Below are 13,755 nucleotides of genomic sequence, written 5' to 3' on the forward strand. Positions count from 1 at the left end.
TACATTTCCTTCACCTTGACACTTGTGTAAATGCATCTGTTCAGAGTTGCATACTTTTAGGTTAAACACTTCTCAAATTTGTTGCCAACATACACCTTGTTATTTTTTTCACCTACAATAGACTTTAGTATTTTACCAGCAACTGACTAGTAACTTAGCAGTAATCGTCTCATTTTGAAGACGTTACATTTGACACTCTCCAGTCCCTTAGCACAGAATTTTGAAAAGTTAAACCTGGCCTCCATGATTTCTTACCCAATTTCTCTTTCAGGCCCCCCTATTTTAAGGATTTACATCTGTAAATCATAACAGTTCAATTAATTGGTTTACCTTTTGGCTGTGTGACTTATTTGTACTATTTCTTTTGAATAGTATTGGGTAATTGTTATAAAGTATTCTAATGAATCTGTCATCCCAAATTGCTATGAGAAAACAGAGACAACTGCTTTATTTGGAATTCTAGAATGGAATCCATTTGACCTGTTGTGTCCGTGCCAAATCCCTGCAAAAATAACTAACTTTTGCACTCCTTCACTTTGTAGAATTATCAAATATTGTATATTTGATTGTGTTTTTCATCCCAAGCTTGCCTGCGTCATTTCTTGTCTTACAACTAATGTATATATTGAAAACCACTTATTGCATTTTCATTTTTCCTAATTGCTTTTACTTTCTCAGAATTTCTATCTTTCACACACTTCTCTTGACATTCATTTGTATTATTGTGCCTATATGTATTAACTAAGTTTAAGTTCCAAACTTCAAACTCCAAACTTTACATTCATTTTTTATCCTGCTGAATGGTAGTTAATTTGCAGCTTTTCTGTCTGCTTAATCAATTCTATTGTTGATGAATAGTATTATTTCATTTCAGTCTCGGCACGGTCTCTTGCCTTGCTGCTTTTCCTCCCAGTAAAATAAGTTTGTCTTCAACTCTTTAGCTTTTACACTGAAACTGTTGTGCTCAGGAATGTTGACAAAAGTGTACTGATTTCTTTTCTGATGCAGAAAATCTGAAAAGCACTCTAGGTTTGAAGTTAAATGCATTTCGATTTGTTTTCTCAGTTGTCATGGCTTGTCCAAGTTCCAAGTCTGCTTTCAATTTAACCCACTTGGGTTTGGTTTCTGTTCAGCAAAGCTTGATGCTTACCAGTTGTACTATTTACCTCCAGGTGCTGAGTCAATGTTATTCATTAGAACACCACTGGGATTATTTTTGAATTCTACTGAATATTTCCCTAGGCAATAGGCAAAGTTCCAGCTCCTGTTAATCAACAACTGCACTTTTACAGCATAATAATAATTTTATTAATGTGTTTTATTCATTCATGGGGTGAGGGTGTCACTGGCAGGCCAGCATTTATTGCGTAGAGTTCTGGTCGCCACATTACCAGAAGGATGTGGATGCTTTGGAGAGGGTGCAGAGGAGTTTCGCCAGGATATAGCCTGCTATGGAGGGTGCTAACTGTGAAGAGGTTGAGTAGATTAGGATTATTATCATTAGAAAGACTGAGGTTGAGAGGAGACCTGATTGAGGACTACAAAAATCATGAGAGGTATAGACAGGGTGGATAGCAAGAAGCTTTTTCCCCAGAGTGGGGGATCAATTACAGGTCATAAGTTCAAGGTGGGAGGAGAAAAGTTTAAGGGAAATATGCATGGAAAATTCTTTATGCAGAGGGTGGTGGGTGCCTGGAACAAGTTGCCAGTGGAGATGGTAGAGGTGGGCACTGTAGCGTCATTAAAAAGATGTAAATAGACAGATACATGAATGGGAAAGGAGCAGAGGTATACAGATCCTTGGAAAATAGGAGGCAGGTTTAGATAGAGGATCTGGATCGGTGCAGGCTTGGAGAGCCAAAGGGCCTGTTCTTGTACTGTAATTTTCTTTATTTATCTCTAATTGCCCAGGTAAGAGTCAGCCATATGGCTGTGGATTTGGAGTCACGTAGACCAGATTGGGTGGTGATGGCAGTTTCCCTTCCTGAAGGATATTAATGATCCAGATGGGTTTTTCCATCAATCAGCAGTGGATTCATGATCATCTTTTGACTCTTAATGCCAGATTTTTATTGATTTCAAATTCCACCATCTGCTGTGACATGACTCAAACCTGGGTGCCCGGAATATTACTTGGGTCTCTGGATTAACAGTCCAGCGATATTACGTCTAGGCCATCTCCTCCCCCTAAAATATGAATCACATCAAGTTGGTAATTTTCTTTCCATAAGTCCTGCAATTTGATAGCGATGTAATAAAATTGAGTACTTGCCACAAGCAGGTCAATACTGATGAAAATCTCCCTTTTCTGACTACTGTGTCCAACACTGTTGACTTCATCTTCCCTCAACTTCGATATTTGCATAGGGTGATGATGGACAACTTTATGGTGTGAGAAATGAATCATAAAGGAAAATATGTAAAAATTCAGTACTTAAATCAGGAAGACCAGTTTTGTTATTATTGGTTTCTGTTTAGCACAGTCTTGGTAGGCTGACGGGTCTGTTCCTATGCTGTATTGTTCTTTGTCCTTTATAAAGCTGCACAACGCTTTAATTTCCTTCTCTACCACTATTGCTGCAAAGCTTTTGCCATTTTTCATGTGAAGATCTTTGCTGTGTTAAAGTGGCCTAACAGAAGGTTGCTTTTGTTGTTTGTTGTACTTCCATTACTTCACTCAAAATGTTTTAAAACTGATGCTTCATACTTTTTTAATAGGAGTTAGTATCCAATTGGAAAGTTTGCTAGCTAACCTCTACTGACGAATGATCCACAGTTTACTTCTGGTTTTATTACATGGAAATAGAGAAGTTCCACAAATTGTCTAGTGCAGAGTGCCATCTACTTTTAAGCAGTTCAAGGAACTAAAATACAAAGAGCTACTTTTTCTTCCTTCCTAGGCAAAAGATGTAATGGCTCAGTGAGGCCATATGTTAGCCCTGTGCATTGTGTCTTTAAAACCAAAGAGCTAACTGCAATAATAGGTCATTCACCCCATTGTGTTCAAGCTTGCCCTTTACTAAAGGAATCCATAACTAATGACGCTATCCCACTCTCTCCATAGAATACTGCAGTAATAAGTACCACAAGGTATAATTAATCCTCTTTTCTGTTAAATCTATGGGATGATAGTTCAACTAGTCATTACTTTTCTGCATGTGAAAATATGTCAAACTTATAAAGCTCTGGTACAGAATTTGGTCAGTTTTGAGCACCCACATGAAACAAGAAGTTGAAGTGAAAGGGTTTTCCTGGAGCAAGTAAATACTGAAAGAAGCAGTGATAAAGGTTCTTTGAGTAATGGGCTCTTAAGTAGATCTATTGTTTGACAGAAGTAGGATATAGTCAAAAAGAAAGCAATTATTTTAATTTGTCAGCAGTGCATGTCAAATTCAATTAGTGCAAAATTAAGAAAAATAGATTTTAAAAATCTAAATGTGCTGACAAGTGGATTCTATTTTAATTCAAGACTGCATTGCAGGTATTCAAAAATATCTCAATCATCACGGCTGTTGGTAAATTTCACCACAAGTTAGTCTGACTAGGTGCAGAGATGAAATATGTAAGCGTTTGACGGTTGTCCTTTCTTCAAGCAGCTGCTTAGTTCCATTGCAGAATTTACAGATTTGACAACAAAATCGTTTACACATCCAAGTGCCAAATCAAACTGAATGTCTGCCTGCAGAATAGGTTTTGTTTCACGACATTTGATAACATGGTTAGGAAGGAAAGACTTGTGCTTAAGGTTGGTTGATTATGTAAACATATGTAAGTGAGCATGATGTCAGTTTTTTTTTAAGCTTGATCATGTGATCCTACTGGAGATATGCTCAAGTGGTGCTCACAGATGGTGCTTTCAGAAGCAGCTGACTTAATATATGAATATAAACAAGGAGAAGCCCCTTGTGTATTGGATTGAGCTTTTGAGGAGATTTTGAAACAAGGCATGGTTTAGTATAAACTAGATTTTTTTTGATATTCTGTTTAGTATGGTATTTTACAGATGTTGAGTTTGCATGAACTACTTGATGTTTAACTGGCCAGGTTTTATTTTCATGTCCCCCTAATTAACCCTATGTTATGTCATGGTCTAAAAGGGATATTTTAAAGAGCTAGAGAGATTTACAGAGGGAATTTCAGAGCTCAGGTCTGAACTGTTGATGGCAGACCTACCAATGCAGTGCAGATAAAACCAAGGACACTCGAGAATTAGATTTGGCATGGATCTCTTGGAGTGTTGTGGGAATGGAACACATTAGAGATAGGGTAAGCTAAAGCCACAGATGGGACTAAAATGTAGGCATTGTCTAGAGGCGGAGAAAGTGCAGACTGCAGATGCTTGAGATCAGAGTCAAGAGTGTGGTGCTGGAAAAGCACAGCAGGTCAGGCAGCATCTGAGGAGCAGGAGAATCGATGCTTCAGGCAAGAGCCCATCATCCTGATGAGACATTGACTCATTGTCTGGAGGTGAGCTAATGTAGATCATTAAATAGGAATGATGATGGTGAGTATGACTTGGTACAAGTAAGTTGGATAAATTTTGCCATAGGTACTACCATAACATAGGATCAAAGCATATGATGGAACATGGAACGTTACAGTACAGTACAGGCCCATCGGCCATCAATGTTGCGCCGACCTGTGAGATTAATCAGATGCCCATCTAACCTACACCATTCCATTATTATCCATATGTATGTCCAATGCCCATTTAAACACCCTTAACGTTGGCTTGTCTACTACTGTTGCAGGCAGTACTACTCTCGCCACTACAACTCTCTGAGTAAAGAAATTACCCCTGATATCTGATTTAAATCTATCAACCCAAAATTTAAATCTATGCCCCCTTGCATTAGCCTTCACCATCCAAGAAAAAAAAAGCAGTCACTGTCCACCCTATCTAACTTTCTGATTATCTTAAATATCTCGATCAAGTCACCTCTCAACCTTCTTCTCTCCAACAAAAACAATCTCAGTTCCCTCAGCCTTTCCTCATAAGACCTTGCTTCCATACCAGGCAACATCCTAGTAAGTCATCTCTGAACCCTTTGCAAAGCTTTCATATCCTTCCTATAATGCGGTGACCAGAACTGTACACAATACTCCAGATGTGGCCTTACCAGTGTCTTGTTCAGCTGAAGCATGACCTCATGGCTCCAAAACCCAATCCCCCTACCAATAAATGCATATGCCTTTTTAACAACACTCTCGACCTGGATGGTAACTTTCAGGGATTTATGCACCTGGATACCAAGATTTCTCTATTCATCTACACTGCCAAGAATTTTACCATTAGCCCAGTACTCTGCATTCCTGTTACTTCTCCTGAAGTGAAATGCCTCGCACTTTTCTGCATTAACCCATACTCCTACATTTACCCCTTCACCTAACACTGCAGACAATTTAGCATGGTCAATTCACCTAACCCGCACATTTTTGGATTGTGGGAGGAAACCGGAGCACCCGGAGGAAACCCACGCAGACACGGGGAGAATGTGCAAACTCCACACAGAGAGTCGCCTGAGGCGGGAATTGAACCCGGGTCTCTGGTGCTGTGAGGCAGCAGTGCTAACCACTGTGCCACCGTGCCGCCCACTGTTCCTTAAATAAGCTCCACATTTCAAATGTGTCCATCCCCTGCAATTTCCTTCCCCATCCTATCCATCCTAAATCTTGCCTAATTGCATCATAGATGCCTTTCCCCCAGTTATACCTCTTTCCCTGCAGTATATACCTATCCCTGCCCATTGCAATTGTAAACGTAACCAAATTGTGATCACTATCGCCAAAGTGCTCACCTACCTCCAAATCTAATACCTGACTGGGTTCATTCCCCAGTACCAAATCCAATATGGCTTCGCCCCTTGTTGATCCATCTACATACTGTCAGAAAACCCTCCTGTACACATTTAACAAAAACTGACCCATCTAAACTACTTTAACTACAGGATTCCCAGTCAATATTGGGGAAGTTAAAATCCTTCATAACAACTACCCTGTTACTCTTGCTCCTATCGAGAACCATCTTTGCTATCATTTCCTCTACATCCTTGGAACAATTTGGAAGCCTATAGAAAACTCCCAACAGGGTGACCTTTCCTTTCCTGTTTCTAACCTCAGCCCAAACTACCTCAGTGGATGAGTCCTCAAGTGTTATCTCAGTTGCTGTAATACTAGTTTTGATTAATAATGCCCACCCCACCTCTCCAAACCGTACCATCTTCTCTGTTCTTACTGAAACATCGAAATCCCAGAATCTGCAAATGGATCCTCATTTTCCTGACCCACATGCCGCAAACAGTGAAGATTGGGGACAATATTTCATCACCACTAACACTCAACTAGCCCTCTACTGTATTCACTGTATACCCATGACTGCATCGCCAAATACCAGACTAATGCCAGTTACAAGTTCGCTCATGACCCCACTATAGTTGGTTGAATCTCCAGATGGCCTCAAACCGATAAGGCGGGAGGTGGAAGACCTGGAAAAATGGTGCGCTGAGAACAACCTAGCTCTCAAAGCCAGCAAAACCAAGGAACTCATTATTTACTTTTGGCGGGATGTTACTCATGCCACCCTACATGTTAACAACACAGAGGTGAAATGAATGGGAGTGGTCATCCACAACAAGCTTTCTTGGACTCTTCATGTGGACACACTGGTCACAAAGGCCCAACAATATCTCTTCTTCCTCAGACAGCTGAGGAAATTTGGCATGATGGCGAACCCCTTTGCCAATTTTTATAGGTGCACCATTGAGAGCATTCTGTCTGGATGTGTCGCTACCTGGTATGGCAACTGTATCATTCAAGATCCGAGATGGTTACACAGAGTGGTGAACTTGACCCGGACAATTACAAAGGCCAACTTCCCATCTATAGAATCTATCTACCAGGCCCGCTGTCAAGGAAAGGCTGCCAGCATTCTCAAAGCTCTATCCCACCCTGGCAATGTTTTTCTACAACCTCTACCATCGGGGAGAAGGTACAGAAGCCGGAACACGCACCAGCTGGTTTCATAACAGTTTCTACCCTACTGTTGTTAGAATACTGAATGGACTCACAAACTCTTAACGTTCGTCTGTACCTGTGTTTTTGTTTTTGCCATGTTTTACCTATTATTTATTATCTATGCTACTTAACCCTGTGATCTGCTTGTATTGCTCGCAAGACAAAGCTTTTCACTGTGCCTTGGTACACATGACAATAAATTCAATTCCATTCAAACATTCCTGTCCCTCCTCTAGCCATGTCTCTAAAATGGCCACAACATTGAAATCCCAGGTACCTACCCATGCTGCAAGTTCACCCACCTTATTCCGGATGCTCCTGGCATTGAACTACACACGTTTCAAACCAACATCCTGATTGCTGGTCATTTATTTTTCTGTATCATTCATTTTTCTGCAGGGAGAAAATATGGGTTCTTTTTACGCTATTTACACTAATCCAGAATGCTAGTTGCTTGCAGTATTGCACAGAAATCCGTTTTATTTAAAACATTGTATATTTTTTACAAATTGCGTGTTTTATAATTTAACAGCAACACAAGTGTTTCAGATGCGCTGGAGTTCTAAACATTTTTAAGCTCGTTTGTTTTGAATGCAGTGTATCTGGACTGGTGAGGTAAGTATTATGTTCAGTTTAACTTCAAGAATAGTTGCACAGTTCAAATTACATTCTGAATGGATTATTTTTACTGAAACTTCAAACATCTGCAACAGTCTTGAACTTCATTCATGCACTGATTTCCATTTCAATAGTAGGCTTTGAATCAACGTTGTATTCTTGGCAGTACAGAGAACAAAGGGTCTTAACTTGAGGTTCACAAGATGCAACAAGTGAGCATTAAATGGAATTTCTGAGAGTTGTAACAATACTGGGAAAATGTGTGTTTTGCACCTGCTGCTACTTTATGATTAGTCTCCCAGTTTGAACAGCCTAAGCACAAACCCCCACCCACCCAACCCCTGTCTGCCATGTTCAAACTGCATTTGGTTTTAAATAGGATTGTTTTTGTGGCGTTAGGGCTCCTGATTTCTGATGCTTCATTGATAATAATCCCAAAGTAAATCTGGCAGGCTCACTAATACTGCCAGCCGTAAAGGCCCATTTTTACCGAGTTTCACCATATCTTGTTGTTAAAGGCTTTCCTTTACCCCGTACAGTCATGGTATTTACTACTTTGCCTGAAGAGTATTATCACATTTTTAAAAACTTCATTGCATCCCAAAATAACGCTATGAGAGATTTAAAGGGCAAAGAATGTCCATTAGTCACTAGCTATAGAGGTATTTAAAAGTTAAGCCAAGTACTTTAGAAGAATTGGTGGCTGAGGAGAGATGTCTATGAGCAGAAGAAACTGGAGGTGTAGACAGACAAACAGGTATTACAAGCATGAGAGCAAGTTAATGAACTTAATAAAATAAAAGCAGAATATTTACCAAATATGATGGATAATGTTGGTGTGGCAACATTAAAATATGAATGAGATGGTAAATAGCTAAGACAGTGAAAGCTCCTGTCCAAGTAAAATATTGAGAAGATTGAATAAATGTTAAAAGAGGTAGACAAATGAATCATAGGATTAGAACTAAATTGCTGAAAACCCAGTGAAAATGATAATTTCATACAAAGTAAAGGAGAGTCCGCTTTCACATACAGAAACACCTTTCCCAGTCCAATTCTAAGCATCTGTATCCAATATGTTCACTTTTTACTTCTGCTGAGTTCAATATTTATCTGCGAATTTTCCTGTAAATAAACTAGGTTCAATCTGAAGTTATTGACGTTAATGTTCAGATCAGAGTGCTCAGAAAAACAAAAATGCCATTCTTGAAACTTGTTTTGAGTTCAATTAGTTGCTGACTAATTTTTGCTACCCACATCTAATTGACTTGCAAAAGCACTGATTTAGGTATGCCCAGTTTAAGATGTTTAAACCCAACAATTGATTCCTTTTATTGATACAGGTGCAACTTATGTACTGAGAAACAGTCTTTCACCATGCCAGACAAGTTGCACATTCAAATATGTTATTAAAATGCAGTAGAGAAGCAGACCCAGAAGCCATTTTATCCATAACATCATGAATTATTTTTATGTACCTAGTCATATTGTTAAGACTTTACCCTACCTGGAGTGGGGGATGGGAACATGCCCATGACCTGTCCCTTTCATCACTATCTTTTCCTTTGCATTGCTAGGAGTTCATTTTTCAATTCTGCAAAGTATTTTTGTTGCGTGGTGTAGTTTTCTTTTAGAAATAGGACCATTCTTTTTCATTATGTTGCAGGTACAGGAAGTGGTTCTCTTTCTCATGCTATCATTCGGACCATCGCACCAACAGGACAGCTATACACTGTCGAGTTTCACAAACAACGAGCAGAAAAAGCTGAAGAGGAATTTTGTGATCATAAAATAGATCATTTGGTCACAGTGAAAAACCAAGATGTTTGTAAGGAAGGTTTTGGAGTTGTCAATATTGCAGATGCTGTATTTCTGGACATCCCATCACCTTGGGAAGCTGTAAAATATGCAAAATCTGCTCTGAAAACTGAAGGTAAGAGAACAGGGAATCAAATAATTGTACAAATCTATTACTATTTAACAATTCGAATGCAGTTTTTTCCTTCATTTCCAAAATGTTTGTTTCCACTTCATTTAAATATTTATTTAAAATACATAAATGTAGGTCAGGCACACATTTTAATATTTAATACCATGGGTAACCTATAAACATGTCAATTGAATATCTTTCTCCTGATGGTCAGCTGTTTGTCAAGGAGGTTCCTTGTGGCTAATGAAAAGGATCCAGAAAATTAACCAGGTATTCAAATGGTTTTGCTGATGGGTCCAAAATCCATTCCAGATGTTTTTTCTCCCTCTTGTCCTATAATATTTGTTTTTAATATCAGTTTATAATATTTGTTGTTTCTTGCTCTCATGCACATTCTCCATTTCTTTGAGATGGTGGAGATGGCAATGTCACTGGGCCAGTCATCAGGAGGTTTGTACTGAGTTCACATCCTATCATGGCAATTCATGGAATAGATCATGAGTTCAAATCTAATGTCAGTAATGTCAACCATGAAAATAAAATAAACCATTCTATTCATTCATTACTTTTTAGAGAAGGAAGTCCTGACCCAGTCTGGACTACGTGTGATACCAGGCCCAAAGCAATGAGGTTGATTCTTAACTCCCCTTCTGAAATGGCAAAGCAAGGGTAATCACTTCAAGGCCAAATAGGGACATGCCACAAGTGCTGGCCTTGCCAGCAGCACTTATATCCTGCAGCACTTATAACATTAAGAAGCAGCAGAATGGAACAATTAGACTCTCCAGCAGAGTCTGCTTTGCATGTTCATTGGCATTTTGAGTAGTAAAATAGGTTCTACTGAGTGAGTTTGTTTCAACTTCTGAAAAGTTACTGTGCTTCTGTAGAAGAGTTAAATTCAAAATGGTGTCAGAATACAAATGTGCACTGCCACTGTGTTAAATGGGACAGACTTCAAACAGATCTAGCAGCTCAGAAGTAGATATTCATGAGACACTGGGCTATTACCAACAGTGCAATCGTATTGAACCACAATCTTTAAAAGGAACCCATCAAAATGAACATCAGCAAAATAACTGTAATGAAGAAAGCAATTACATTAATGAGTGACATCCCGCAGAATTCAATGGCCTTCATTAGCCAGGAAATCAAGAAACTTGACATGAACCAGGACAAAGCAGCCCACTTGATTGGCACCACATCCTCAAATTTACTTTTCAACCTTGATATAAAAAGGAATAATTCTCTCTAGTCTTTATCAACCACTGAATGCAAGCAGTCCATTTGCCTTGATTTGAATAGTTTTTGGTTTGAATGCCCTTGTCCCTTTGTTTTAATACTGTATTTATTTTTTCTTTTAAATCGTGAATACCTTTTGAGTTCCTCCTGGAGGTTGGGAGGGTCAAACAATCATTTTTCTAATATTTGTGGACAATCATTTGGCGGTTTACATGGTATGTCCGGGTAAGTGATTCAGGATGACTTAGTATTTATCAAATTAAGTTTTCCACCTATTCACTGTAAACTTGTAGACTATTTAGATCCTGATTTCAAGTCCTCGGAGTTTTGGGGGATTGGTGGATGTTCAAGGTACTGGTTTCCTACAGTTTTCTTTCAAATCTGAAAAGTGAGGTAAAACTTTTGGTGGCTGAATTCAGTGTGAACTTAGTCTGAATGCCATTTCCTATGTTTCCTTTCTCCTATATATTTTATAATCAACCTGTGCTAGAAATAGTTAAAAGTTATTTGAATCTGGCCTAATCGGTGCTACAATTACTATATACAGTACATCAAAGAAATTGTATCATTTAAAAATAGAATTCTGCATTGGTCGTAAATATCTGCCATTTGATAGAGCCTGTAATTTCCAGAATTGCCAGAACAGATTCTTTGATTATAGTCAGTGGGTTGAAGTACACTTGCTATTTTCAAATGTAATTTAGGGTGATTATAATGCAGTCTTTACTCAAGCAACTGATGACAGCAGGCAAATCTTATCTAAAGTCATTGTTGCTGCTAAATTCTGTTGAGCTGAACAAAATATGATTTTGGAATATTTGCCCTGCAGCAACACTGTTTCCAAAAGGAATAACTATTTTAACTTGCCAAAATGCCAACATTTTGCTACAATTTTCCTGCTTACTGATAATCAAGTTTAGTAAAATTACACTACTTTTGAATAAGTAATCCAAATGGGATATGTGTCTCTAGCTGAGGATTTTGTTTTACTGTCCTATATGATGATCCTTCATCTCATTTAGGATTGACTTTATAAGTAATCTCTCATATCAGTCACCCAAGGAATGACTTTGAACTCAGACAGACAAAACAAAAGGTTTATTAAAGGAGATAGAACTTTTGAGAGTATTTCCTCGGATTAGCACCTTTCTTTCTCCATACTGCTGCTTTAAAATATAAAATGTTAAATTTATTTAGTAGAAAGCATTAAATAAATATGCATTTCACTTAAAATGTTAACAGCCTGGGCAAAAATGTTATTTTAATTATGTTGTTGGATTGCTATATATAACTCCACACAGACAGTTGTCCAAGGCTGGAATCGAACCCAGGTCCCTGGCGCTGTGAGGCAGCAATACTAACCACTGAGCCACCATGCCAGCCCTCTTGGGCAAGTTTCTGTTTTTGCATTTTAGGAAGGTAAGTTGTCTCATTGTCCTTTTCAGTAGGACTTTGATTCAGCTCACTGTGAAAATAGTATTGACTGTGGGGGTGTAATATGCCAATACATTTTATTTTGGAGTGCAGTATGCCATGCAATCCTAATTGATAGTGAATGGATTTTGAAGTCAATTCTGATCTATTCCACTACTCCTGTTCAGGTCCCATCATATGGCTGTGTTCAAAATATGTGGCAGGGCATCATCAAATTTACAAAACAGTTTGAATTTTTCCAAGATTAATTTGCACTCTTGATTTTTAATTCATTCCACTACCCTAGAGTGTCAGAGGCTAAGGGGACTCTCTGACTGTACATCAGGTTGTCACCTGTACAAGAGGAGAGGACCTTGAGAGTGAGAGGAAGAAAAGAGTTGTGATCGTGGTCATGTAGAATTAAACATAATGATTGTAGTCAGTCAATATGAATTAAAGGTGAAGGTGCTGAAAAGATGAGAATGCAACGGGTGCTTTAAACCTGGTGGAAAGGACAAATGAGAAATAAATGAACGAAAGGAAAAAAAAAACACAAATGCTTTAAAACTAAAATAGAAAGGATTTTTTGTAGCAATGGATATGTGCAATGTTTTAACTTATTCTTTAAATATTTTTAATTCAGGTGGAAGGATCTGTTCTTTCTCTCCCTGTATTGAGCAAGTACAGCGCACCTGCCTAGCAATGACTGAGCAAGGCTTCATGGATATTCATACTTTTGAAATTCTTCTCCGTGTATATGATGTCAGGACTGTGAGTCTGCAGCTCCCTGACCTTGGTGTGGGAGACACAAATAACCAAGACACAGTGGCTGACAAGAACCAATCAAAGGAAGACAGCTGGAGTGATTTACAACCGGGAACTACCCAGTTTAAAAGTGGTGCACCTCTGAGAGAGATGGCAGGTCATACAGGATATTTGACCTTTGCTACAAAATATCTTTCATAAGCATCAAGTAATGCTATTTTGAACATTTTATTTTCTTCCAAAAAAGCTTGAACCTGGAATCCAATTCCACAGGGATTTGCATTTATCAAGAGCTGTTCCAATCAGTATTGGCAAACTCTTAACCTTTTTATTTTGTTTTTGCAAAAACTGTCAGAGAAACAGCAATGAATTGAATGTAAAATCAGATCATGGGCTGTAAATGGTATGAACCAGTGGGCTCTAAACCACTTATAAATTCCATGTGGGCAAGCTGCGCTGGCCTCCTTTCATCTGTCCTTTATTTCTTGATTTTTTTATTTAACTAATTTTCTAATAAACATTTTATAAGCAAGGATATTAAGTGACTTTTCTTTACATACTGGTATGATCTGATACTGGGACTGAAGCCATGTGCACTCATAACATTTAAAATTGAATAGAATTTATTGAAGATTGAATTTGGTGATGGACACATGGTGGTGTTTGTACTAGTCTATAAACAATGTGCAATACTGTAATACCTTTGTGAAAACCCTCAAACTTTCCATTTGTGTTGCAAGACCACATGATAGTGTTTGGAAATATTGACAGCTAGT

At 38.4% G+C, this 13,755-nt stretch overlaps 1 protein-coding gene across 2 annotated transcripts in view; it reads left to right on the forward strand.

Moving 5' to 3' along the window:
• Window positions 1–13,514, forward strand: part of trmt61a (tRNA methyltransferase 61A) — a 37,688-nt gene extending 24,174 nt beyond the window's left edge. For both annotated transcript variants that reach the window (XM_043697504.1, XM_043697505.1), the window contains exons 3-4: window positions 9,299–9,565; window positions 12,858–13,514. In XM_043697504.1, the coding sequence (XP_043553439.1) occupies window positions 9,299–9,565; window positions 12,858–13,180 (590 nt within the window). In that variant the 3' untranslated portion in view covers window positions 13,181–13,514. The remainder of the gene's footprint in view (window positions 1–9,298; window positions 9,566–12,857) is intronic.
• Window positions 13,515–13,755: the final 241 nt, after the last annotated feature.

Source organism: Chiloscyllium plagiosum, chromosome 10 (assembly GCF_004010195.1).
Source record: "Chiloscyllium plagiosum isolate BGI_BamShark_2017 chromosome 10, ASM401019v2, whole genome shotgun sequence".
NCBI classification, from domain to species: domain Eukaryota; kingdom Metazoa; phylum Chordata; class Chondrichthyes; order Orectolobiformes; family Hemiscylliidae; genus Chiloscyllium; species Chiloscyllium plagiosum.